The sequence below is a fragment of the Bos mutus genome, chromosome 16 (genome assembly GCF_027580195.1).
Source record: "Bos mutus isolate GX-2022 chromosome 16, NWIPB_WYAK_1.1, whole genome shotgun sequence".
Taxonomy (NCBI): domain Eukaryota; kingdom Metazoa; phylum Chordata; class Mammalia; order Artiodactyla; family Bovidae; genus Bos; species Bos mutus.
Genome location: NC_091632.1, coordinates 6,530,419 through 6,557,781, shown reverse-complemented (window position 1 = coordinate 6,557,781; position 27,363 = coordinate 6,530,419). Strand labels below are relative to the sequence as shown.

The following is a 27,363-nucleotide window of genomic DNA, read 5'->3' as shown; positions in this document are numbered from 1 at the left end:
GCAGAGGGCACGTCACCCGACTGTTCTGCTGCCCCACCCATGCCCGTGCGGCCCGCCCGGCCCCCAGGCACCTTGGTCTCCTCTAGCTGCACGATGGTGGCCTGGCAGTCGCCAATGCTGTCGTTGATGTAGTCGATGTTCGCCGCCAGCACCTCGATCTCCTCCGCCAGCTCCTGCAGCCCCTTCTCCTCCTCAGGGCTCTCGGCCTGCAGCCGCTCCCGCTTCCTGCGCAGTGCCTCCTGCATGAGGGAAAGCTCCTCCCTTTTCTGGGGAGGCGGGCGAGGCCTCAGGCTGCTGCCCCCCACGCCCGGGGAGTGGTGGGCAGGGGACGGAGGGGTGGGCCCACCTTGATGAGCCGCTCCATGTCGGCCTCCAGGTTGACAATGGTCATCCTCTGCATGACGATGTCCAGAATCCTCCGCTCCAGTGACTGCCACTTGAGCCTCGCAGCCTTGCTGAAGCTCTGGCTGGCCCCCTTCTTCTGGAACTTCTTTCTGGGGGAGGCACAGGCAGAGGGGCCAGAGTGGACCACTCTTAGCCTCTGCACTGTGCGGAGCCCCTCACCTGGAGCCTCTGAGGCCCCACCCCTGGCCCTCAAAGCTCAGGTGCCCGGCCTCCTCACCTGGCAGGGCGGGCACCAGGCACTGTGGGCGCGGAGTTACTCCCCAGGAAGTGGTTGATCTTGCGGTCCCACTGGCGCACGATGCTGGAGACGGAGCGGGCCCCCGACTCGGCCTCGGACGAGGTGGTGCTGGCCGACACCTCGGCCCCCGAGTCCAGCACGGGTGACTTCGGTCCCACTCGCCCTGCCACCCGCTCAGACATGGGCTTGGCCAGACGCCTCAGTGCAGAAACCTAGGGGTCCAGAGGACAGGGGCCCACTGGGCGGGATGCTCCCAGGCTCACAGAAAGGCCCAGCCTGGGGGTGCTAGGTGGGGAGAATACGGGGGCTGCTCCGTCCTGGCCTGGGTTTGGGACGGAGAAAGGGCCAAGGGGTCTTTGATGTGAAATGAACAAAAAAGAGACTTCTCTTTTTAAAAACTGACATCTCGGGCATCCGGACCGGAACCAGCAGCCTTCTCCCCCCCGCCCCCCTGCCCCGGCTTCAGCACCCCCACGGGGTAACCCAGCGTCAGCACTTGGCAGGGGCGAGAGGGGGGCTGCTCTGGGGGCTGGGCAGGGGCCCGCACTCACCTCCTGAGTCTTCCTCCTCAAGACTATTTCCTGCTGCCTCTTTTGGGACTCTAGAGCTCGGATCTGAAACTGGGGGTGAGAAGCGGGTGGAGCCCTCGCTTAAGCCCTGAGCCGGGTCCGCCCCACCGGCTCTGGAGGGCAGCCTTGTGCAGCCAGAAGTCGCGGGGAAAGGGGACCCGGTCTTTGGAGGGGACGTCTCTCGGCCTCTTCTCCCCACCAGGGCAGGGCGAGGAGCCTGGGGCAGAGGGCTGGGCCCCGCGGGCCTCACTGCAGGCTGGAGGCTGGGGCTGGCGTGCTTGGTTCTGGCTGGCGTGGGGCTCCAGACCCACCTCGGAACCACACGGGAGCAGCCTGGGCGCCCGCAGCCATCCTGCCCTCCCGCGTTTGGCCGCGCTTGCCTCCAAGCACCTCCTCACCGCCGAGGACGGCCTGCCGGGGCCCGGGTGGTCAGGAGGGGCGCCAGTGCGCGGGGAGACGGGCTGGGGCCTGGCAGCGCCCTCACCTCCTGCCGCCGCTGCTCCTTCCTGAGCTGTGCGATCTCCCGGGTCCGCTTGGTCTCCACCAGCCGGCGCCGCTGCTGCTCCTCCCGCATCTGCTTCATCAGGGCCACCTGTGTGTGTGTGGGGGTACGGCTGTGAGGCCGGGGCAGTGCCTCGGGGCCTGTCCCCACTCTCCACAGAACTTCAAGCCGACCCACCTCCTGGCCAAGCTCCCAAAAGGAACGGCCTTACTGCCAGCCTGGCTGTGCAGGTGTCACCATGCAGCAGGGTCCAGCACGCCCCCATGGCTCTGGTCACGGCCCCTGGTGGCCCCACCTGGAGCCACCGCCAGGGCCCGGCCGGTGTGGGCCCAGCCTGCATGGCCGGAGCCAGGTGATCCTGCCTGGATGGAGCTGAGCTGCTGTGGGGTGAGCTCCCAGGCCAGGCTCACGGTGACCGTAAAAACCAGGAGCATGGATGGAGCCCACACGATACGCCCAGACCCTCGTAATAGTCATATGAGAATACCAGGAGCATGGATGGAGCCCACACGATACGCCCAGACCCTCGTAATAGTCATATGAGAGAAGCGGTATCGCTCCTATTTCATAAGCAGGAAACGAGCCTCAGAGAGACTAAATGACTTAAAGTCAAAATCAGCAATGGGTGGCCAGGCTTGTGGTCCGGGTCATTTTGCTTCAAAATCCAGCTCTTACCACAGCCGTGGGGGTGGTACTACAGTGGGTCAGGGCAGGGCAAGCCCCCAAGCACAGAGTCTGGAGCTGAGTTCCTGGCACAGAGGGCATCGTCAGGGCAACCAGAGGTGACCCGGCATGACGGGGAGCAAGCACCTGGGGCCTGGTGGCACCTCTCCCTCTAGTGCATGGGGTCAGCCCCCTTCCACAAGATGAGGACATGAGAATCGGGCAGGGCGGTCCCTCCGCTACCATTGAAGCCTCAGGCACCCAAGGAACGTCACCAGCCTGCCCCAAGGACAGTCAGGAGAGGACACAGCCCGGCAGGAAGGGAGGCTGGCCGGGAGCTGGTGGCTGTGTTGGGAGGAGCTACAGAGAGGAGGGGGGCCTCCCTGCTGCTGGGCCTGTGGGTCCAGAGTGAATGCTGCCCCAAAGGGCTGGGGTTGGCTACAGCGAGCCAAGCCTTGGCTGGAAGCGGACCTGAGCCCCACACATGGGGGTCCAGCATGCACCCCAACGTGACAGCCCTCTTCTGGGGTCAGAGCCAGAGCCCAAGGCTTCCTGGGGAGGAATGTGTCTTTCAGGACGAAGGCCCATCTGCCCAACTCCGCCTGTGTGGCTGAGCCCCACGGGGGTCATCACAGGGTGGCGGTCTCAGAGCGGCGGGAACACTCCAGGCATGTGACATCAGGACCCGTGGTGGCCCTGCTCTGGGCGTCCCCGCTCCCGAGGGCACCTCCGTGAGCACGGGCGCCCGTCAACTGCAGTGGGAGGGTCCTGGCCTTGGCACCTGTGGCATCTGATCAGAGCCCATGCCTGCAGCCCCGGGTCCTTCTGACGAAACCCTGCACTCCTCCTGGGCACGCCCACTGCGGGAACCGCCCAAGGGTGCTCTTCTCAGCCTCTCCCCCAGGCTCACAAGAACTAAGTGAGCTGAGCAGAGCAGGGGGGTCCCTGCTGAAGGGCCGAACAAGCTGAGAGTGAAGCCCAGGAACACGCAGGGACCCTCTGTCCTTCCCACACGTCGTGGGCATTATTACATTAATATCATTTTTCCAGGTTTCAGAGCCACAGGAGAATCCCCCCTCGTAAAGGTCTACAGTGGCGTCACCTCCCCTGAGATGACGGCCGGCCCGCACTGGCCGGGGCACCTGGAGAGGCTTAGCCAGGGAACCTGCAAGCGGACAGAGAGGAAGCAGGCAGACTTCCCCTGGGAACCGCTCCACGAACTTCAGAGAGTCCCGTAGGGGGACAACGAAGGCCGAGGGCCTCCCTCCTGCCGCCAGAGGGCGCCCGCTGACCAAGTCCGCCGCATCCTCCGCAACCCCGGTCGGCGTCCGCAGGTGGAGGCGGCCCAGACCCAAGGACTCGAGCACTGCGCGTGGACTGGAGATCACCACACTGGTCGGGGCCCCTGGGGGTCCTCGGAGGTCCTGTGCTTTCACCCTGCACAACCTTTAGCTAAGAGGACAAGGTCCAGGAGCAGGACAGTCGAACCAGACAATGCCAAGTGTCAAGATGAGCATCCACGCTGACAGTGGTTATTTTTAACACAGTAAGTGGATTTTTAGGGCTCAGATGGTAAAGAGTCTGCTTTCGATGCAGGAGACCTGGGTTCGATCCCGGGGTCGGGAAGATCCCCTGGAGAAGGGAAAGGCTACCCACTCTAGTATCCTTGGCTGGAGAATTCTATGGACTAGAGGAGCCTGGCAGGAGTGGCAAAGAGTCGGACACGACTGAGCAGCTAACACTTTTCTTCACTTTCAAATGGATTTTGAGACTACACTCCGCCTCCCATACCCTCAGCCCGCCCCTTTTGGCCTTCTTCCTTTCGGCCCGGCCCACAAGTCCCGCCCCCAGCCCCACCCTGGCCCCGCATTGACCCCCTCCCCGTCCCCTACCTTGGCCTTCGACATCTCGGCCCCGCCCACAACCCCACCTTGGCCCCGCCCCATTTGGCCCTCTTCATCTCGGCCCCGCCCCACCTTGGTCCTCTGCATCTTGGCCCTGCCCCCAGCCCCATCTTAGCCCTCAGTTCCCACCTAGGCTGTCTTCATCTTGATCCCACCCTGGCCCCGCATTGGCCCCACCCCCGGCCCCGGCCCCCACCTTGGCCTTCTTCATCTCAGCCACCTCGGCCTGCAGCTTCTTGAGCTCCCTCTCGTAGCGAGACTGGTTCTTGAGCAGCCGCGCGTGCTCCTTCTGCGCGGCCTGTAGCTTCTGCAGGTCCCGGTTCATCTCCCGCAGCCTCTTCTCGTAGTCCGCCTTGATCTTGTTAGCCTTCTCCTCTGTGTAGCACTCCATGGTACCTGCGTGCAGTAGGGCAGCGTTGGCGCAGGTCTCCGGGCCCCAGTGCCCTGAGCTCGAACCGGGCCGGGGGGAGGTCTCACTGCGTGATGCGGGTGAGTCACACCCTCCTCAGCCTGTTCCCTCTAGTGAACAAGGAGGGGCTCCATTAGGAGACACCCAAGGACATTCTAGGAACCTTAAAGAAGTGATTCATCCTGAGATCTCTGAGCCCATGCTCGCCAGCTTCCTTTGAGGGGCCTGAGGACCAGGTCCGCTGGCTCGCTTCTGACCCATGATTGGAGGAGAGGGCTGGACCAGTGGGGAGGGGAAGTGTTAGTAAGAGAAGACAGAGTGACAGGGGCTCTGGCAGAAGAAAAAAGCCTCTCCACTCTTGACCTGATCTGCCAACAGACATGGCAGATTAACAAGTGCAAACCCACCCCTTCACCCAGCAGTCTTCCTCATCTCAGTATCTAACATCGTACTGGAGACATCCTTGGCTCCCCTCTCGTAATCTCCCACCAATCAACCAACAAAGGCCTTTGTCTGCATCCTCAAAATGTATCCAGAATCTGACGGCTTCTCACTACCTCCTGCCCGCACCATCGCGCACCAGGACCTTTATAACAGTTGCCTAGCAGGTCTCAAGTTTCCACTCGCGTTTCCCTGCACAGCAGCTGGAGCGATCTCGTCAGAGTGCTTTCAAAATTTACATCACGTGTCTCAAAGCCCCAGCTTCCCACGTCCCTCAGAGAAGAAGGCAGAAGTCCTTAAAATGACTGGCACATCTGGCCATTTCTCTCTGGCCTCCTCTGCTGCTACCGTGCCCTCCCACCATGCCCAGTCATCGGGGCGCCCCAGGGCCTCTTCATCTTCTGCTCCTTCTGCCTGCAATGCTCTTCCCCTCCCTCGTTCTCAGACTCCCGCTTCTCAGCGAGTCTTCCACGACCACCCTTTCCAACACGTCCACCCCCTCCCCAGCACGCCCTGCCTCCTTCCCTGCTGCTTTCTCCAATGGCACTTGTCACCCCGACATGCTATAGAATCCGCCACTTCCTGCCGTCTGCCTCTCCCCACTAGAGCGCTCGGTGCAACAACTCTGGCGCCTAGAACAACGGCCACTCTGCAAGACTGTTCCACGGATGTGTGCTGAGTAGTGAATGTGTGAGTGAGTGAGTGAGTGAATAGTAACAGGATGAACGGGCTGAGAGTGATGTACAGAAGACACATTGTGAGAAGTAGCTTTGTAAACGGAACCAAAGGAAACATCCTAGGAGAGAATTCAGGAAAAGACTGAGGGGTGTCACCTTCCTGTGCCTGGAGATAGAAAGGATTCTAATATGTATGGTGGGGCGGGGCCTCATGGTAAGTGGGGCGGGGCCTCGCGGTGGGTTGGGCGGGGCTCGTGATGGGTGGGGCCTCGCAGGGCAGGGCGGGGCCTCACTGAGGTTCTGCAGCACGCGGTCGCGCTCCAGCTGCGTGTCCCGGATCTTGTTCTGCAGCAGGATCAGCTTCTCCTCGTACTGGTGCTTCAGAGTCTGCAGCCGCCGCTGGCTGTTCTCCAGCTCATCAATCAACTTCTGCTTGATTTCGATCTCGCACGTTAGGTCGGCCAGATCCACCTGATAGTTCACCTCTGTGGGTGCAGAGACACGCTGGCTGAGGTGCTGGGGGCCCGGGTCGAGGGGATGGGGACAGGGCCTTCCTCTGGCCAGCCGTGACCACTAAGTGACCAGCGGCGAGGGGAACTGACTCACCCCACGGTGGGCAGGGGCTGCCTGGTGGGGACACCCTGGAAGAGCAGCCCAGAAGTGCAGGGCTGGGCCCAGGACCAGGGGGCGCCAGGCGTCTCACCCGCCCCTGCTGAGCCCCAGAAGCTGATGCCCACCCGCTGCGGACAACCCGGGAGCCAGCGGGGCTGCAGAGGGGAGAGGACACAGAGCAGCTGGCAGGACTTTGGGTCAGAGCTGAGGGACACATGGCCCACTTAGAGGAGTGGGCTTCGGAACAGCCAGGCCTCGGTCCAAGGCCCAGCTCTGCATCCCCCACACCCAGGGGTGGACCACCAACTTTTGTGGGACTGCTCTTCGGTGGTGACCAACGGAGGGGTCCTAACATGTCCATCCAGGGTGGTCATGCGGACAGGGAGGCTGGGCACGTTCATGGGCTTGAGTTCAGCTCAGAGCCCGGCACCAACACGTGCTCAGTAAGTTTCTGCTATGATGGGTTGCACGTCTGAGCTCCCGCCTGGACGTCGGACAGCCACTGCCCCGAGCAGTCTCTCTGGGCCCCCGTGGAAGGCAGCTCTGCCTCGGGTCCCCCGCCCGGGACCACGCACCCTTCTCCTCTGGATCAGAGTCGGAGTCCGCCAGGCTTTCCTCGCTGCCCGAGTCCTCGTCCTCGTCTTCTCGGCCATCTTCCTCCTCACAGCCACTCTCCTCTCGCTCCTCGTCCTCCTGGGCGCCAGGCACCGTCAGGAGGGTGGGGAGTGGGGTGGGCCACGGCAGGGGGGCTCTCTCCCCACCCTCTCTCCTGGGAGAGTGCCACCCGGAGAAGCCTCCCGCTTGCATCACCTAACTGCGATGAGGGGCTGAGGGATGGACGTCACTGTGGCAACCAGTCAGATACCAGGAGGCACAGGACCCACTGAAGGCCGACCCGAGCCCTCCCCCACCCTGCACAAGGATGTCTGTGGAGACCCACTTGGGCAGGGACATGGGGGCAGCTTGAGGGGGCGGGTCCCTCACCTCCTCGGCCTCGTTGTCATCGGTCTCCTCGCTGTTCTCCTGTCGGAGTTTTGCCCTCTTTTTGAAGGCCTCTTTCTCTGGGCTGCCCAGGAGTGAAGGAGGGACAGGTTAGGGGGCTAACCTGCCTTGAGTGAGTGCGCAGGGTGAGAGCTGGGGTGGGAAGCGTTTCAGGCACTGGGTGGGATTGGGTCCAGCTCTGCAGGGCTCCATTACTCTTCCCTAGGCCCAGCCCAGAATTAAGCCCGGGTGGGATCCTCCCTCCCCCTCCTCCTCGGGGGGCATCCAGCATTCGGCAGTGGGGGCTTCTGTCCACAGCAGCCTCTCTCGGTGAGTCCCTAGGCCACCTGGGTGCACACGGCCCCTGAGCACGGGGTCCTCGGGCCGCCTGGGGAGAGCTTCCCCTCACCTCTTTCTCCGCTGCCTGATCTCCTTCTTCTTGAGCCGCTCCAGGTCCTGCTTGGCTCGGCGGATGACCTCAGAGGCGTCCTCCATGGAGCTGGCCGGCGGCTGGGGACGCGCTCAGGGAGTAGGGGCTCCGGGCCGAGGCCCGTGAGAGGCTGCGGCGCAGGGACTCGTTCATGGCCTCGCTCTCCAGGAGCTTGGTCCTGCGGGGTGGGGGTGGGAGGTGAGCGGCCCTGCCTTCGTCCTGGGCTCCCAAGTGTGCGGGTGTCCACTCACCGCAGCTCCTCGATCTCCCGGATGTAGTTCTGGATCAGAGCACCGATGGCCTCATTGCCGTCTCCTGCGGGGACGCAGGGGGCAGGGACAGTTAAGAAGGTAAGTACAGGGAGGCCCTTTAGCTCCAGGCTGTGGTCTCCTATCAGTGCCCCGAACAGGGCAGAGCACATGCCCTTGTCCAAGGAGGAGTTTCTATCAGAGAGGGGCTTGTCTGTGGGTGCAGAGACCCCGGTGTGCTGGTAACAGCAAGACTGGAAACAAGCAAATGTCCATCAACAGAGGCTGTTACGGTAAATCACTCATCACCACCACATATGGAACACTATGCGGCTTAAGAGAATTAAGTGGGCTTGTGTGTTTAACACAGCATCATGAGAAGTAAAGCATCACGGACAGTACGTGCGATTGCATTTACAGAGAAAGGAAGAGCCGGCTGCCCTGTGAGCCCCACATCCCGGGCTGGTGTGGGGGCAGGGTGTGGGGGCAGGGGCCCGCCCGCCTGGCGCACCTGACTCACCGGCCTTGGCCAGGAGTAGGTTGGCCTCCTGGCTCATGAGCTGGGTGACGCGGTTGTTGATGGCGTCGATGGCCTCCTGCATGGCCTTCACCCGCAGGCGCAGCGCCCCGTTCTCCTTCTGCAGCAGGGCGTTCTCCCGGAACAGGTCACTGTAGCCCTCGGCGCCATCCTCCCCAATCACTCTCTTGCCCTGGGAGCGGCAGGGGGGCAGGAGGGGGGCAGTCAGGGACGGGGTGGGGGGTGGGGGGGTCACGAAGCTCTTCCCCATCACCCCCGCCTCTACCCCCGCAGAGTAGCCCTGCCAGCTCCCCCTGCCAGCTCTCGTCTCCCAGGGCTCAGAAACCTTTCAGGGCCCCCGTGACAACAGAAAGTCCACATTTCATGACCAGCCATTCCAGACCTTCACAATCTCAACCCACCTCCCTCTCCACTGCTCAGCTTCCTGTCTCCACAAACACTAACCCAAGGGCCAAAACCCAGAGCCGGGGTGGGCACGAATGAGGGGGACAGGTGTAAGGCGGCAGGGCGAGGGGCACCGCAGCACACGGAGCTGCACGCAGCCCAGAAGGGGCCGCCCCTGGGCCACTCTGGCCAGCCTGGCGCCACACTGTTAGAGCTTCAACGTTTTAAAGAAAACAGAAATCCCTAATTTTCAGAAAAGTGACAACTACCCCTGCATTCTTTTAAAGCAAAGGGCCAGTCAAACGAAAACCCACTTGTGTGCCAGGTTCGAGCCAGGGGCCACTGCTTGGTGACTTCTGCCTTAGAATGGGATGCTTCCCCAAAGTACCTCATTTCCCTTCTCTGTTCCTTTGCTCGTGGCCTGTTGGCACCTGAGGACGCCTGCCCCATCTCCTTTTGCTGGTATCTCCCTTGTTCCCATAATGAAGGGCTCTCTCCCCTGAGGCCCTCTCTGGCCACCTGAATGAGGGGCCAGCCCTCTCCCCTGCAGCACCCCCAGGTACGCCGGACCACTCGTGTGGTCCCGTCAATTGTCCTCATGGTGCTGTGCTGCAGCCTGAGTCTCCTCTGATCCAACACGGCACATGCGGCAGAATAAAACCCCGCAGAGCACCTGTCTTACACGTGAGACCTGTGCAATCAGGATGTGCACCTCTCTGTCTGACACTGTAAGCCTGAGAGCTCCGACGGTGCTCCGGTCACTCAGTGAGCCTGGCCCTGGCCACCAAGACTGGCAAGCGGAGCGTGAGGCCGAACGGGGAGGGGGCGGGGCCCGGTGGGGGCGGGGCCGGAAGGGCGGGGTTTGGAACTGTAAGGGGCGGGGCCTGGGTGGGAGGGGAGGGGGGCTTTGGAGGGGCGGGGCCCTGGGGGGCGGGGCCTGTGGTTGGGGTGGGGCCTTGGAGGGGTGCAGGGGGCGGGGCCTACTCACCGCCTTGTATTCCATCAGCTCCATCTGTAGGCGCGCGATCTCGGCCCGCAGCGCGCTGATCTGCTGGCTGGTCTTGTCCTGGTTCACCACCACCTTGTTCTTGATGTTGCGGGCCCGGTTGGCGTATTTGAGCGTGTTGAGCGTCTCCATGAAGTCGCGGTCCGAGGGGCTCACGCAGGCGATCATGATGGTCTGGCTGGGGAGTGCGGGGGTGTGGAATGAAGTTCGAGAGCACAGCCGGCCCGGGGGGCATCACTTCAGAGCAGATCCTGCTCCCGGCTGGGGGCCCTAAGGACCTGGGCAGAGCCTGGGGCTGGGGTTCCGCACCACCTGGCCTGGGTCTCCACTTCAACAGTGGTGACCACGGCGAGGCGGCCCCAGGCGGCGGGGGAGGGGGAGGAGGGTTGTGATGCGGCCTCTGCGTCCCCTTCGGCCTCCACCACCTCCTTAGGATACCCCTCCCTGCCGTGCAGACGACGAAGCCGGGTCCGACCGCAGTGGCCGGCAGGCACCTCCAGGCCTGCAGCGCACAGGGCCGGGCGGACCCCTTGTCCGCTGGGCCTTACCGCTCCAACCTGGACACTGGCAGGCCCTGCGCTCCCCCGCCCCCGCCCCTCCCCGGGTGTCGGCGGGTACCTGTTGCCGCCCAGCGAGTCCTGGAGGAGCCGGGTGAGCTTGGAGTCCCGGTAGGGCACGTGCACCACCTTCTTGCTCTGGTCCCCCAGGGCGCTGATCACGTTGCCCAAGGCCAGCTGCGGAGACAGACCGCTGCTCGAGAGGCACCGGGGGAGGACCGAGCCCGGAGGGTGGACCTGGCCCGCTGACCCCAGCAGCCCTCAGGCTCCCCGAGGGTTTAGAGGCAGATGTGAGAGTTGGTGACAGTGGGCAGTCAGGGTCAGGGCAGCGGCCCGCCCCGGCCAGCAGCCGGCCTGAGGCGGGCCTGGGGAGGGTCTGAGGCTGAGCTGTGCTGGCCGCTGCGTGCCTACCAGCCCACAGTTGATGGAGATGCCCTCCTTGGCCCGCTCGCCCGTGGCCCCCGTCCGCTTCAGCCGCTCAGAGCCGGCCAGGTCCACGAAGTGAAACTTGGCAGTGAGTGTCTCGTACTCGCTCGCAGGAGGGGCGCTATCAGGAAGCCCGCTCACGGCCTCGTTCACCTGTGGGGAAGCCAGCCGGCATGGGCCCCTCTGCTCCCAGCCCCTGCCCTCGGGCCCTGGGGGGCAGCGTGGCTGGGGGTGCCTCGCGCACACCGAGCATCAGACTGAGTGCACTGCCTGCTTCTCCCGCACCGAGAGGAAGGCGAGTTTGCAAGTGGCAGGGTGAGCCCGAGCCCGGGTCTGCTGGCCCAGAGCCTGGGCTCCCGCCGCACCACCCTCCCGCCAGCGGGTGTCTGCCCCGGGCTTCTCACCAGGTCGGGCCGGGCGCACATGCGCATTTGACACAGGTGGATGGTGAAGATAGCGTGAGAGCGCGAGCTCTGCACGTTCATCTGGGTGCTGGCCGTGGTGCGGGACAGGGCGCCCTGCTTCAGGCACTGGATCAGCTGCGGAGGGGGCGGACGTCAGGGCCAGTAGCCGCGTGGCCCGGCTCCCCCCACCCTACCCCCCACCCCAGCCCACTGTGGCTCCGCAGGCGCTCACCTCCTCCTGGGAGCTGATGAGGCGGGAGGTAACGCCGGTGGTGTAGATGCTGCCGCTGGCGTCCTCGTGGATCTTGATGTGGGACTTGCGGTGGCGGGCGTCAGGGTCGCGGGCGCTATCGAAGAGGTCGAGGATCTCCTCATTGTAGAGCTGTGCGGGAGGGAGATGGGGCTGGGTGTACGCAAGCATGGCCCGGGGCCCCCCCGCCAGCTCTGCTCTGCAGGCACGGAAACCGGCCCTGGGTGGCTCCCTAGCCACCCTGGTCTTTCCGGGGCTCCGGGTTCTGGGCTCTTTCCCTGGACAGGGCGGGAGCAGCTAAATCCTGGGCAGAGCCCATGGAGGCAGCAATCAGAGCTCCACCCCGGGGTCTGAGGAACCGGTTGGAACAAGAGGACTGAGTCCTCCCGCAGACAGAGGATGAGATGCACCGGGGAGGGGGCGGGGGCGGGGCTCCAAGCGGGGAGGTGGGGCTCAGTGGAGAGCTGAGCTCTGGGGGGTGAGGGATGGAGAGCCACCTGTGACCTGGCCCCCAGTGAGCCTGGGGACACCACTGTGGGAGGCAGCTTGGCTGGGAGTGTCCCCCCATTTCAGATGGTCTCAGCTTTGGAGAGTCCTGTGCTTGAAATCGCTGGCAGGGCAAGTTTCATCTGTTGGAATTGTCACCGGGCAGGGAGCTGGGGCGGGCAGCAGGAGGGACGAGCAAGCGGTCAGCGGCCAACAGTGGCCTGTATGTGGGGGGGGGCAGGTCCCAGCCCACGGACATCCGAGGCTTTGATGGCCTTCAAGGGACAGAAATACCCCACAGGAAGGGGAAGAGGAAACGGAAGGCCCTGGTGCAGATGTGGGGCCTTGGTGTCTGTCTGTCAGGACAGACACACGGCAACATTTAATCCCTGTGGGTCACCCTTTGGCCTGGGCTTTCTAGGTGCTGAACTGCTCTTTGGGTCTCTCTATGACAAAAGGATGGAGAAAGGGAAAAACAAAGAGAAGTTTATAGAAATACACAGTGTGGGACACACATACACACAAACATGCACACAAACACACAGATATACACATGCACACACACAAATACACACATGCATATACACAAACACAGATATACACATACACACACAAACACTCATATGCGTATACACACACAGATATATACACATGCACACACACAAACACACATATGCATATACACAAATACACAGATATACACAGACACACGTAGAGACATATACAGTGAGGGTGTGCTCAGTCACTCAGCTGTGCGTGACTGTAGCCCCATGGACCATAGTCGCCAGGCTCCTCTGTCCATGGGACTCTTCAGGCAAGAATACTGGAATGGGTTGCCATTTCCTCCTCCAGGGGATCTTCTTGACCCGGGGATGGAACACATCCATCCATCCATATATATGTATATAGAGACACACACACACACATGCCTGCACACATATACATATAGATACTTATACACGTATAGACACATACCATGTACACACACACACAAAGGCAGACTCTTTCAAAGCGAGAGTCCAGAAGGACAAAGAGCAACTTCCAGCCTAAAGCGCAGGCCCCAATGGGGACAGCAGCGCACAAATGCCCGGGAGGGAGCAGGGCTGGAGAGGCGTGGGCAGACAGGGAGACCTGGAGAAGGCTGGGGCCACGTGCTTCCCTCCGAGGACACCCTGGACACGGTCAGAGGCCAGGGCGGCCCCACACCCAGCAATTGCCGTGGGGCCTGGATCCCTGGGACTGACGCTGCCTGGGCCAGGTGGCCGAGAGCAGGAGCCTGGTCACGCTGGGCCTCGTAAGAGGTACCGAGCCCACGGCCCTCCTGGAGACGCTTCTGAGAGGTCTCTTGGGAGGCCAGGGATTCCCCTCCCCCGCCCCGGAGCCGCTAGCTGCCTCCCTGGGGCTCAGCACCCTGACCTCCTCCCAGAGACAGGCAGGACCAGAGGCCAGACAGGCCCCCTCTGGAGAACCCTCCTACCCTGGGGTCAGAGAAGACTCCGAGGGTCAGGAAGGACCTCCGCCAGAAAGGGACAGGAGGGCCCAGCGGAGGCCAGGAAGGGTGAGAGCCAGAGTTACTATGAGCCGGGCCTGGGCGTCCTGGTCACCCTAGGGCCCCAGGACTGGGTGCCATCGCGCCCACCAGGTGGCAGAGCTGTAATCCATCCGAGTTTGCAGGGATCCTTCAGGTTCTCCCTGCCTCGAGCCCCTCGGGGGCAGGGAGCCCCTTCAGGGTCCCGCCGGGCGGGCCTCCAGCACCGCGGAGCCGGGGGACGCCTTCCACAGCGGGGACCTCATCCCTGCGGTGCCTCCTCTGCCACCCTGCTAGGAGCCCGGCTCCCGAGTCTTGCCGCCCCACCCGCCACCCGCAAGGCCACGGACCTCCAGGAACTGGGCGCTGACTTTGAACTCGGGCCCGGCCACGCCCTGCTCCTGCGCCCGCTGCTTGCGCTCCGCAATGCCCCCGAAGAGGTGCGCGATGGCCCGCGGGATGATGCCCTGCTCCTCCTCCGCTGTGGCCACGTCGAAGCCAGTGCCCATGGTGTACGTCTTCCCCGCCCCCGTCTGTGTCGGCAAAGTTGGGAGAAGGTGTTACCCAGCACCCTGGGGGCGGGCCGCAAGCCCGGGACCCTCCCAGCCTGTCCCCGCCGGCCGATCCTGGCTCAGCCAGCAGCACCTCAGCACCCCCGGACCACAGACAAGACCCCGGCTGCATCCCAGCTACTCCGCGGCCAGCTCTCTGCCCTCAGATGGGGCCGGGGGCCGGGTGACCACAGGTAAAGGCGCTCACCTGCCCGTAGGCCAGCACCGTGGCATTGTAGCCCTCGAAGCAGCCCTCCACGAGCTTGCTGACGCAGGTGGAGTAGATCTGCTCCTGCCAGGTGTCCAGGTCGAAGACAAAGTCATAGGTGAAGGCCTTGTCCTTCCCCAGGAGGACCTGGGGCTCCCCGGGGGTGACCGACGTGCAGATGTGGCAGCCCTCAATCTTCTCCTTTGACAGCTGGGGCCGGATCCTGCCCAGGGCGGGGGGCGGGAGGGAGTCCTGGGTCAGACTGGCTGGGGGTGACCCGCAGCCACCCTCCTGCCCGTCCGGCTGGCCAGCGTCTGCCCCCAGGCCCCTACTCTCCCACGAGTGGGAGAAGGAAGGAAGCGTAGCATGGGAGCAGCTGTGTGAGACCTCCCTAACAATAACAGTGATGATAATATCAACACTGCTCAAAGCAGCAGCTGTGGGCGTTTTTATTCATGCATGCACGCACGTTGGCTGCACTGGGTCTTCGTGGCTGCACATGGGCTTTCCCTAGATGCGGAGTGCAGGCTTCTCACTGCACGGGCTTCTCTTGCGGCGGAGCACAGGGTCTAGGGGCGAGGGCTTCAGGATTGCAGCCCATGGGCTCAGAGTTGGGGCTCGAGGGCTCCATAGCTGTGACACATGGGCACAGTTGCCCCGTGGCATGTGGAATCTCGCCAGAGCGTGGATCGAACCGTGTCCCCCGCATTGGCGGGTGGATTCCTAACACGGGACCATAAGGAAGTCCAGCAGCTGCTAACATTTCATGAGCACCCTAGGAATTGAATCTACGTTAAAGGTATTTTACCTAACACGAATTCACGTATTCTTTACCATAAACCTGCAAGGTATGTGTTATTTGCTGGATTTTTACTGAGGAAACAGAGGCTGGGAGAGTCTGACTTTCCCAAGATCGGGCAGCAACAGAACATGCCAGGTCCGACTGACCTCAAAGCACACGCTCCTGACGGGTCACGGAGCCCCAGGGTCCGTGTCCCGTAGAGAAGGGGTGGGGAGAAGGCAGGTGGCCCCTCCTGAGAGGCAAAGCCCAGGACCAAAGAGGGAAGGGAGGCCCAGGCCTGGCTGCCCCCCGGGGGGGCTACGTTCCGGAGGAGACCAGTGTCTCTGCCCAGGCCTGCAGGGGCTGCAGGGGTTCCCCCCCCCAACTCAGGAAGGCCCGCCCCAGATGCGAGGGGACGTCTCAGGCACGAGCTCCAGTTCCTTTCTGGAAGCCAAGAGGGCTGGACCAGGCAGGACCCTGAGAGCGGGTTGAGGCAAAAGTCAGAGAAGGGCAGGGACCTCCAGCAGGGGCGCCCGCCACAGGAGGGGCCCCATCCCAGGCCCTGGGGCTCCCCAGCACAGAGGAAGAGGAGGGGCCCCAGGGCGAAGTGGGGCACAGCGTGGACAGTGGGCAGGGCTGTCTCCTTCCCCTGCCCCTGCCCCTCTTGCAAGCAGCCGCTGCTGGAGGAGGTCTCCATGGCAACTGAGAGTGAGTCAGTGAGCATGTGCATGGATTGGCAGAGAGCACCTCCCGATGCCTGAATCTCCGGGTGGAGGGGTGCTGTGGGCTCACACAGCCAGCCAGCCCCTCAGCCAGCCTCTCACAATGAGCTGCTTGTCAGCACCCCCGCCCTAAGCCAACATTTACGGAGAGAAGAGAGCATGTGAGGGCGGGCCCGGGGCGCTCCTCCTGCAAAGCCGGCCCCCAAGGGCCATCCTGTCTCAGCCTCAGGCTGCCCAGCCCCAAGGCTCCTCAGAGCCTGGTGAGAAGCCCCCTGAGCCTGCGGCCTGCGTTTGGCTGTGAGGGGGATAAGAGGCTGGGGGCCGGGTGGTGGCCTGGCCTTTCTCCAGGACCGGTCCTCACACCACCGAGGCTGCAGGGGCTGGACACCCACGGAGGTTACCACCCCCCTCCCTGCCCCATCCAGCTGCTGAGGGCCAGGCTGAAGTGAGAGCACAGCTCCCGTCTCCCTCAGACCAGCTTCTGGCTTGGAGAGGTGCTGGGAATCCTCCCCATCCTTCCTGGACCTACAGATCAGACCCTGGACCCGTCAGTAAGATGCCCAGGCCGTGGTGCTCCCACCTGGACCGCTGGTGGCGGCGGCCGACACACAACCACGCCCGAGTGGGACACTTCGGTCCCCGCGGCGGACAAGGAAACAGACGGTGCCAGCCAGGGGCGGGCGCCAGGGGCGGCGGGGTCTGAGCCTGGGCAGGGCGGGTTCCACTCCTCCCTTGTTCCTGTGCTTTGTGCAGCTGAGGGGCAGGGCCCAGCGTGCCCAGGGGAAGGCAGGCAGCAACCTCAAAGGGCACTGGGCAGGGGCCAGGAGCTCAGGCCTGGGGGCCCAGGGTGTCCGGGGCTCCCAGGGGGACCTGGCCGCCTCTAAGGCCTCTCCAGCTTCACTGGCCAGCACCAGCTCCCTGCCATGTGGGTTGCTTGCGATGGGATTTCTGGATCTGGTTCAAATACCATTTAATTACCACAGGCAGATGGCAATGTTGGTGATTGGAGGAAATCGAATCAGGGTCCCTGGAGACAGGAGGAGCCGCAGAGGGGGAGCCATTGCCCTGCCTGGCGGAGCCCATCAGCAAGAAGCCGGCTTCTGCTCCGCCCACCAGGCCCCCAGCCCAAGAGGGCGGCCGGAAGGACATCAGGAGGCAGGGCCTAGAGGAGGGGGCTCCAGGGTTTGAGGGTCCAGGCATTGCAAGGTCAGCAGGCATTCACCCTGGGACCTTTCCCGGTCCAGCGCATTTTGGTGTGGGGTCCTCTGGGGTCAGAGCCAGCCAGGCCCACGCTGGCCCATTCTAGGCACAGTGTCCTTGGCAGGTGCGGATGGGTGAGTACCATCCAGAGAATGGGGTACCAGCTGGGAGCCAGAGGACACGAGCCCAGGATGAGTCACTCACTCCCAAGGCTACCGACCCGGACGGGGCGTGGGGGAGTGTTCGTCCCAGGAACGGGCCATGAACAAGTAACTGGGCATGGGTGCTTTCACGCACCAGCGCTGAGCCAGGCGCCTCAGACCGTCTCCCTTAAGGGAGGTGGTGTACTAGTGACTTCAACCCACTGTCCAGAGAGGGAAGCTGAGGCTGAGTCCCAGTCAGTACAGGCAAGCCGGGAGTCCGAAGCCCGCGGCTTCTCCACTTCGCCAGCTGCCTGGGACACTCAGCGCCCAGACGGACATATGAACTCTCTGCCCGGCACCACCGAGGGAGCAGGGGGCAGCTGGGCGGGGGCGGCCTGCCACAGCCGACACAGGTCTGGCAGGCTGTACCCGAGCGCTGGGCTTTCGGGGGCCCCCAGTCCAGTGGCCTTGGGCTCCTTCCCACCACACCGTGCCCGGGGGAGATTGTGAACCCAGGGCGCATCCAGGGTGCGTCCAGGGTGCGTCCAGGAGATAAAAGACGGGCCCTTGGCAAGCGCCTGCCCCACCCTCCAGTGGGTCAGCCACCCCTGCTTCCCTGCATCATCAGGACATCTCTTCCCAGTTTCAGCTTTCTAGGAACTCCACGGCCCTTGCCTGCGGCAGCTCCTGACCAGCCTGGCCCCGCCCCAGGCGAAGTCACTTCTGCGGGCAGCCCTGGAGCCCCAGATGAGGGAAGGAGACAGCTTCCGGCTACGCAGGGTGGCAGGATGGCACCCCTGCCAGCGCTGTTCCTCCCTAGGGGCACGGGAGGGCAGGCAGGGATGGGAACCAGGCTCCAGGATCTTCCAAGGGAACCAGGGGCACAGGGTGCGGAGCCAGGGTGAGGCGAGTGAGGTGTTCGCGCCTCGGATGCAAAATTTAAGGGGGAATGAAAAGACTCCATGATCACGATAAATTATGATTTACTGCACTATTCGGAAAACTCAAACTGGCAAAGTGTGCTGCCTGTTTTTGTCAAACCCAAAAGGGATTTTGTGGACCCCACGGCGGGGGGTCATTTCTGAGCAGAGACACCCCACCCCCACCCGCCTCAGCCCCGGAAACCTTCCCCCTCCCCGCCCTCCCCCAACCTCCCCATCCCTTCTCCCGGCCCTGCAGGGGGAGGGCGGCGCAGGGCCCCACTGAGAAAGGCCCGGAACCTCCCAGAACAGAGCCCGGTCTATCCGCCACTTGGCAACGCGCAGAGGGCCGGGAGGGGCGCAGAGAAGGCCCGGGCTCTCCGGCAGAGGGGTCCAGCCTGGGCCCGCGGTGCCGCCTCCGCGCACTGTCTAGCGGCGCCGGGGCTGGGGATTCTAAGAGCCTTTTGTACACTCGGGGCGGAGGGCTTCGGGCGCCCGGGCCGCACCCCACACCGGCTCGTGTCCCCCCAGGCGGGGCACAAAGGCGGCGAGCCCGAGCCCGGGGCTGCGAGAAGCGCTGAGCTCAGCACTTCCCCGGCTCTTCGGGAGCCAGGACAGGGCGGAAGCGGAGGACGGCGGAGCCAGCGAGGAGGCAGGCCCGGGGACGCTGCGCCTGCCAAGGCGGGAGGGTCCCTCCCCCAAAGCCTGGCCAGCGGCGCGCCGCTCCCGACCGGCCTCGGTGATGCCGCACAGAGCCGCCAACCACCCCGCAGGGCTCCGCCCGCCGCCGGGGGCTGGGGCGGGGTGCGTGGGTGTGGCCGGCTCCAGGTGAACCCCGTCCCACCCGGTTAGCCGGCTCCAGCCCCTCCGTAGGTCTCTAACCGACCCGCCCCCGGGTCTTTATCCCAGGCTCCCACATCCCTTGAAGAAGTCTTCCTTGTCTCCAAGAGGTCGTGGTTTCGTTACTAAGTCATGTCCCACTCTTGCAACCCCATGGACTGTCGCCTGCCAGCCTCCGGCTGTGATATTAAAATAACTAAGAACTGCTCCAGAATCCTAGAAAATTCTTACAGCTGTGGTGTGTGCTCTGTGATTCCTGACATCCCTTTTTGCTGGTACCTGGAACCTCCTGGACGCAATTCCTCAGGAGTAGTAACCCCACACATAAGGAGCAACATGCCTCTTTGCTGGTCACTGGTCACGGTACCTACCACTTTGCACACGATCTAAGGGGGGTTCCTACCACACTTTGCACACAGTCTAAGGGGGTTCCTGCCACACTTTGCACATGTTCCAAGGGGGGTATCTGCCACACTTTGCACACATTCTAAGCAGGGGGTTCCTACCACACCTTGCACATGTTCTAAGGGGGGGGGTCCTACCACACTTTCCGCATTTTCTAAGGGGGAGATTCTTGCCACACTTTGCACACATTCTAAGGTGGATTCCTACCACACTTTTCACACATTCTCAGGGGGTTCCTACCACACTTTGCACACATTCTAAGGAGGAGGTCCCCCCACAATTTACAAAGAGGGCTCAAAGAGATATTAACTCAGCTTAAGGCCACAGAGCTAACCAGTAGCCAGCTACGTCTTCTAGGAAGCCCATCTTTGCTGGCCATGGGACTGAAGGGTCAGAGCAGGAGGACAACTGGGGAGAACCAGCCTGAAGGCGAGTTGTCACTCGGGGGTCTTCCAGGCTGGAAGACACCCTTGCGGGCCCCACGTCCAGGGCCATGAGAAGAACCGCAGCCCCCTCCAACGGCCAAGATCACCTCATAACCAGTCCCTTCAGAAACAGCCCAGGGGTGTGAGCCCCTCCTGGACACCCTAATGTCTTTCTGGAATCCTGAATAGGAGCCCGGGGGCCTGGGTGCCTGGAGAAGTGAGAACGCCCAGCACCCTGTCCTGGGGTGGGCTGCCCCCCACGGCTGCCCGGATCCCATGACCCCCTCCTCACGCCACGCCTGGCTCCGTCTGGTGCTGGGCTCTCACAACGTCCAATGTGGAGGAGTGTGTGTGTGGCAGGGGACACAGAGAAGAGCCACAGGACCCCCTGTCTGCCTGGCACAGCGAGGCACTCAGTCATGCAGTGAGCTGCCAGGGGCCAGCTTGGTCCCATCACTGACGGAGCCAGACCAGAGGGGAACTCAGCCACAGAGCGAGGGATTCAGACCAGCTAGCAGCGAGAGGCTCCTGCCTGCAGAGGCTGCGGAGCCCTCGGAAGGGAAGGGGGTCTGCAGTCCTCCTCCCTTGGAGTCATGGTCACTGACGCCACCCGAGCCACCTCTGTTAGGACTGGATGCGGTATCTTTTGAGAGCTGATGCGTGGAGCTCCTGTACATGCAGGGACACATGTCACGTGTAAGGACTGCCTCCTTCCTGAGGCTCAGAAGGGAGAATCTGAACAAGCCCGGAGTCACACTCTCCTAATGGTGGAGCTGAAATCCAAACCCAGCCTGACTGTGGCCCGGCCTGCCGCATCCTCTAAGCAGCTCCGGCCCGGAGAGAGGTGGGCCGGGGAAAGATGATCCTGCCGACAGCTGCCAGAGGGCCAGAGCCGTCTGCTGGGGAGCATTTTCACATTCACAGTGAAGACAGCCTAGGCCGGGGCAGGGGAAGGGGGGACCAGGGACCCAGGAGGCTGCTGCCTCGCAAGAGCACGGCGCCGCCTCTGAGGCAGAGGGAGGAGGTCACCCACGTTCGTGGGCATCCTCTCCTCCCCACCCCCTCCCGGGCAGCCTGCCAGCTCCAGGAAGTCGGCTGGAATCGACATCCCTGCTGTCTCACGGGAGTCTGGCTCCCAGACACCCTGGGGCTTCAGCTGACTTAGCCCGTCCTGCAGGGGGTGCGGGGGCAGTCTGCCCTGAAGTAGGGTGGCAGGTCCAGCGTGGGGTGCTGCCCCTCTCAGCTGCAGAGCTTCGGCCTGGGGAGCCCTGTGAGCTCCCAGGCCCTCCCCCAGCCCAGTCCTCCTGAGGCTGCCTCAGGGAAAACACTGGTCTGAACCCCCAAACAAGAAGGCTTTGTACAGCAGGGTCAAAGGACATGGGTTTACGAGGCCAGGCCTGGGGAAAGGGGTCCGCAGCCCCCTCTGCCTGACTTCTGCCCCTGCATGCGTTCCCAGGAGCCCAGGGAGGGCTGCAGACACTCAAGGGGACCCACAGGAAGCCTGGGGTTCAGGACTCCCTCCCTCCCGGGAATGTCCTCCACCTCTTGCTCTCTCAGTTCGTCCCAGGGTCCTGGCCACTGACTTCTGCGGAATGCCCCGGCAGGCCGTCCAGTGGGGGAGGGCGTGGGGTGTCTCATCTACACCCCCAAGGCATCGGGGTCTCAGCTGGGCCCACTCCCCCAGAAAGGCTGAAGGAGGCCTGGGGGAGGAGGTGGGTGGGGAGAAGCTGGAGCGTGGGTGCGAGGAGGGGCGGGGGGCGGGGTGTGTGGTCCCTATCCTGAACTGCCCACTACCCCCTCTGCAGTCCACCCCGCAGGCCCAGCTTTGGGGACTAGGAGGGGGTGTCCCCAGCCCAGGAAAGCCCACGCAGCTGCGCCCCAGCCTTGCCGGCTGGTCTGCCCCACCCCCACCCCGCCCTGGGGCATCTGGCAGGGGTTTCCCATGACCTCCTGGGAGACGCTGCAGAGCCCCGAGCTGTGCTGGCATCTGGGTCTGGGAGGGCCGCTCGCGGGGACTGAGCCCTGGGGACGCTCGCATGCTGGGGAATGCACAGCAACAGGTGTCGGCCTGCGCTCCCGCCAGCCCCCGACCCCAGTCCCCAGGGGCCCTTCCCGGCTCGACCCAGGCACAGTGGGCTTCCACCCCGCATGGCAGAGGGACAGGGGCTCGGGCGTCTGGGGGTCCGGGGATGGTGAACCACGGCCCTGCATCCCTTCCACACCCAGAGCAGCGAGGGCAGGGCAGGGGTGCCCCTGGGGACGGACACCTGCCGCAGGCCCCACAAACGCCCACCAAGCTCCACCGCCCACCCCCCGGGACAGAGGAGCAGCCCCCGGGGCCCAGGCCGCCAACCCAGCCAGTACCAGCCCCAGCCCGCAGCCTCTCAGGGCCCCCATTCCTCCTAGGGGGCTGCTTGTCTAGAGGGTGAAGCAAGCGATAGAGAAGCCCAAGGTGGAGAGGGCCTGCGAGGACACAGGCGGAGACGTGGCTGTTGGGGAGCTGCCCTGCAGGGCGGTGAGGTGGCCCTCAGGCAGGAAAGCGGCGTCCAGGGGCAGCTGTGTGGAGCTCAGGAAAGGCAGGGGGGCGGCTCCCACCGGGGTGGGCAGAGAGCCCCACATCCAGGAGCGCGTGGAGACAGGCGGCTTGTGCCCAGCCCTGAGTGCCTCCCCACGCGCCTTCCCACATTCACAGTCACAGCCACGGCCTGCCCGAAGCATCAGAGCAAATGGAGGCGCGGGGATGCTGGCAAAGCGCCAGTTAGCAGCCAGAGCAGGCTGCGTGGAGCAGGGCCTGGGAAACGAGGCTGCCCTGGGCTCACGGTCAGAGGCCTGTTTCACCGCGGTGAGCCTGTGCCCGTCTCCACGGTGGGGTGGCACCTGGCACCTGACTCCCGCGGGCCTGCGTGGGACGAGAAGATGCGACGCCTGGGGCTCAGCGAGTGGGCAGGAAGTGACCACGCCCAGGCCCCCCAGCCCAGCGCTTTCTCCGCTGCCTGCTGCCTGCGGTCCATCACCAACCAGTCCCAGGGCTCCAGGTGAATTCTTTTCACTGCAGTCACTGAGGCTTAACCAGTGAGACACCTCCGAGGCACACGTTCAGCAAGTGCTTATTCCTGTTCACATTTTCTTCACACTCAGCTCCTCCAGAGTCAGCCTTTAAGGACTGTCCACCTTCCACTGCACCCAGAACACTGCTCCTCACAAGAGGACATGCCAGAACAGCCCGCTGATCCCATTGTACAGGGAGGAAAAACTGAGGCCCAGGAGAAACAGAAATGGGGCCCCAGCCCGGCCCTCTGTCCCCGGAGCCGCTGTGGGAAGGAGGGTGCCAGGCACATGTCACTTCTGTCACTTCCTCAGCCCCTGCCCCCCACCTCCGCGCGGTCTTCAAAAGCTGACAGCCAATCAGGCGGGCTGGCTCGGGCAGAGGGTGGGGGGCATGCTTCCGGGGCCTGCGGTTACTACACTGCACTTCCTGGTGATGACATAAGCCCTATTTCTGCAGCAGGAGACCGCCACCAAGCCTCTAGGGTCCCCACCACCCCCAGGAGGCCCTGCCTGCGCCCTTTTCCCGGGTCTGGGTCCCCACCACCCCCAGGAGGCCCTGCCTGCGCCCTTTTCCCGGGTCTGGGAACCGGACAGCAGGGACTCTAGCTGGTCCTGGCCGGCCTTGGACTCTGTTGGAGGAAGGGCGGGGAGGAGACGCTGAAGACACCGCCTCCCCACCCCACTCAGTTTTTTCTGTCTTATCTTTGTCCCAAGCCACCAATTCTCTTGATTCAAAATTTTAGACAGACGCTGACTGAGACTCCAGAGCAGCCTGGAGCCAGGGGAGTAACTGCAGCTAGAGAGCCCAAGGACAGAGCAGGGCTGGTGGTCCCTGGGTGCCTGGCTGGCGTCCCCAGCCCTGTTCCAGCCCAGGTCTGACCCTGCAGTGTCCAGGGATGGATGCCCAGGGAACCCAGGGAGCCCCCAGCCCCGCCCCAGCAGACTAAGGACAGAAGCTTAAGGAAACCAGGCAAGGATAAGGGAGTGGGGTGGCCAGGCCTCCCCTCGTGCTGGGGGCTCAGAGCTGGAGGCTTAAAAGGGTCTTAAATAAACGCACCCTGTGACTCGGCTTCCTTCCCCAATCTCAACTTTGCCAACCAGCATTTCTTAATAGCCGCCCCTTCCCCTTCTCCCCCGACTAGTTAGGCCTGCATTTCTGCAACCTGGAGCAGGTCTGCGCTCCCCATCACCCCCCTCCCAGGTAGAGACTGGCCTTAGCCAGCCTCAGAGCTGAGAGAGTTCTTATCGGACAAGGGGATTAAAGGATAAATGGATCACAGGGCAGGCTGGAGGGGCTGGCCTGGGAGTCTCGGTGCAGAGTTAAGGGGCAGAGGGCCAGCTTCCAGGGTGGCCTGGGGCTGGGGGCAGGGGGCTGGAGTTCTGCTTACATCTAGACCTTCTTCCTTTACCCACAGCTCCAGGTCCTGAAAGCTGCCCTCTCTGGTCTGACCCTTCCATGGCCTTCCCTGCAGCTCTACAGACAAGCCAGCTTTGATCCTTATCCGGAGATTACAGTGCCAAGAGCCCCAGGCCTGGCACTTCTTACCTAATCTAGTGGCCCCTGGACCCTTACACACACACACACACACACACATGTCAGACCATGTCTGCCCCATTCCTGGCCTCCCTGTCTCAAGAGTCGGACCCTGGACTTGCCATAAGTCATTCTCACGGGGACACAGTTAGATATGAGAAAGGGCAACCAGGCTAGGCCCCTGGCAGTTCCAGATCCTTGGCTCTTCCCAGCAGTGGTCAACACTGCTCCAGCCCGCCACCCAGTCCTTCAAGTGGGACGACAGATTTCAGAGGGTGGGCTTGAGGGGGGGGTAGAAGGGGACCCCCAAAGAAAGGAGAAGTCTCCCTGCAGCCCCCAGTGGTGCCATCTGCTCCCCCTCCCAGCCTCGGTCCTAGTCCAGTACCGTCCTCAGCTCTGATTATAAGCTGGGCTCTGTCCAGGCATTGTCTGCCCTCCACAGCCAGCTGCCCATCCCAGTCTGGCATGTGCACTGGGGCCGGAGTGGGAGGGGAGGGGTGGGCGGGGGCCCTCCCCATCCAGGGAGCCCTGAAGGTCTGGCTCTGGAGGTGTTCCAGCCCCTCACCCTCCCTCCAGGCCAGTGGCAGAGGCAAGGAGTGGGGACACCCAGATCCCACCAGGCAGTCTCAGTGGAGGCAGAGACGACGCCGGTCACGGGAGGGGAGCATGGGCGGGCAAGATGCTCCAGGTGGAAAGAGTCCGGGAAGCTCCTGCCACTGGCGGCGGTGGGGAGAGAATACCAGCTCTTCCCTGGCTGAACAGGTGCCAAGGCCACGGGCTTGGCCACACCTCCGCACCCCTGGTCTAGCCTGGGGGCCCTGACGAGGTGGGGCTGGGGGCTCGGTTTGGCTCTCTAGGGTGAGATGGAGTCCAAAGGAAAGCTGCCTCCTTCCCAGCCCTGGTCCAGTTTCCTTTCATGACGCGCCCAGACTCCCACTCCGCTGCAGCTGTCTTATTGACATTGCCACTCCCCCCCACCATGCCCCTGGCCCTCACCCTCAGCCCCATAGGATCCTGCTGCAAAGAGCCCCGCCCCGCCAGCCCACCAGGCATCTTTGGGGCTCCTCTTTGTCTCGGGCTGTCCAGGGCCAGCGAGTCTGTGCCAGTGATGCTCCGAGAGCAGCCAGCAGTCCAGGGGGAGGGCACGCTGGTCTCCCTCCCTCCACTCCAGACTGTGATCAGCGGTCCCCTGACCCTCTCCACTGCAGAGGGCTAGCCAGGTGGCTGGGATTGGGGGGTGGGTAGCAGCACCTGCCCTGGGTGTTTTCCACAGTCTTCTTGGAGTGACTGCCCTGGAATTCTGGAATCTGGGTCACCTACAACCCAGGGAAGTCAGAGACCTTTCTCAGACCCACCCTAGACCCAGACTCAAACTCGCACCCTCATCACGAAGGGCTGGGTGATGCTCTCCACCCTCCCTGTGTTGGTGATGGGTCCCAGGCTGGCACTCTCCCACCAACGGATTGTCTCAAAGAGCTAAACCCAAATCAAGAACAGGGAGGGTGACATGGCGCGGAGGGCCCCCACCTAACACAAAGAACACAACTCCATTGTGCCCTGTCCTCTGCCCACCTCGCTTCTGCCAGGATGTGCCTCAAAGTCCCAGGCAGGTCCACGTGGCCCTCCCCCGGCTCAGTTCTGTCTGAGGGCCTGAGGATGGGGCATCAGGGTCACCGCAGCCTGCCCTCTGAGAGGAGAACCCCTGACACCCCTCTTCTGTCCCCAGCCCAGCCGCTCTAAGGGCAGGGCCAGCAGGGATCGCTCCAGAGCCGCTGCCTCCCTACGGGCCAAGGCCCCATTCCAGCCCTTCCACTCGTCCTTTCAACGATCTTTGTCTGCGGAGCCGGCCAGGGCGGCGTGCTGCCTACCCGGCAGTGCGGAGAGCGCAGGATCAGCGGGCTGGGTGGATGCGGGGAAATGTCCCCCACCCAGTGTCCCCGCGTGAGACTGCAGCCCGTGGGGGGGAGGGGGGCAAAGAGGAAACACACAGACGCTCCCTCCCGGGCCCGGGCTGGGTGTGAAATACCGGATTTCCTTGTTTATTCGATTTTCTGATCATTAAGGGCTCCCGAGAGGGGCCCGAAATCACCACCCAAACAAAGCCCCTCCTGCCGCCCGCGGGGACGCCGCTCCCCCGGGGGCCCGGCCGGCGCGCGGCGCCCTCCAGCGCGGCCGGCTGGGCTTCCGCGGGCGCGGGCTGCCGGTGGAGCGGCGCCCTCTGGACCCCCGGACCCCCGCCCCGTGCCCACGCGAGACAAAGCCGAGCTCTCCGCGCACGCGCCCCGGTCACCCGTCCTACCTGACGGCCACCTTGACGCAGCAGTCCCCCTGACCGGCCATGGCGCTGCAGTGCCGGGGCCCGCGTCGATCAGGGGCGGGGGCCTGGGGGCCGATGCCCGGGGCGACGGCGGCGGCCGCGGCTGCAGAGGGCGGGGGCGCGGGCGCTGCGGGCGGGGGCTGCGGCTCCTGGAGGTGACATGCTCGCGGGCGGCCCGCGGAGGGCTCACCCGCGGCCGGCTGAGGGCCCCCGGGGCTGGGCCCGCGCGCCCCCTCGCGCCATCGGGCGGCGGCGCGGGGCCAGTGGACAGCCGGGGCGCGACGGTCTCCCCACCGCGCGGCTCCCGCGCGCGCACCTCGGGCCGCGCCGCGCCTCCTGCAGCCGCGCGAACAAAGGGGGCGGGGGCCGGCCCGGCGGAGGCCCCGCCCCTGACGCTCAGGCCCCTCCCCGATCCCCGCCCCCGAGCCCGCTGCGCCAATCGAGGCCCGACCCGGCAGCAGGGGCGGGGCGGAAGCCTTTAAAGAGACCCCTGGATGAGTCGGTCCACAAGCTCGCTGGGGTCCTGGAGAGGTTTCCTGGGGTCTTCGGAGCGACACGGCCCCAAGACCTGATCACACCGGTGCCTCGATCCCGGAGCCGCAGACTCTCGG

At 63.9% G+C, this 27,363-nt stretch overlaps 1 protein-coding gene across 1 annotated transcript in view; it reads right to left on the bottom strand.

Moving 5' to 3' along the window:
* KIF21B (kinesin family member 21B) overlaps window positions 1–27,084 on the bottom strand; it is a 40,843-nt gene extending 13,759 nt beyond the window's left edge. The window contains 21 exon segments of the mRNA XM_070384659.1: window positions 72–266; window positions 347–494; window positions 623–855; window positions 1,195–1,263; window positions 1,697–1,804; window positions 4,478–4,677; window positions 6,102–6,293; window positions 6,996–7,113; window positions 7,405–7,486; window positions 7,811–7,909; window positions 7,911–8,009; window positions 8,083–8,146; window positions 8,600–8,789; window positions 9,990–10,185; window positions 10,626–10,741; window positions 10,976–11,143; window positions 11,395–11,529; window positions 11,627–11,776; window positions 14,009–14,191; window positions 14,418–14,640; window positions 26,735–27,084. Of these exon segments, the coding sequence (XP_070240760.1) occupies window positions 72–266; window positions 347–494; window positions 623–855; window positions 1,195–1,263; window positions 1,697–1,804; window positions 4,478–4,677; window positions 6,102–6,293; window positions 6,996–7,113; window positions 7,405–7,486; window positions 7,811–7,909; window positions 7,911–8,009; window positions 8,083–8,146; window positions 8,600–8,789; window positions 9,990–10,185; window positions 10,626–10,741; window positions 10,976–11,143; window positions 11,395–11,529; window positions 11,627–11,776; window positions 14,009–14,191; window positions 14,418–14,640; window positions 26,735–26,775 (3,009 nt within the window). The 5' untranslated portion in view covers window positions 26,776–27,084.
* Between the last annotated feature and the right edge of the window lie 279 nt (window positions 27,085–27,363).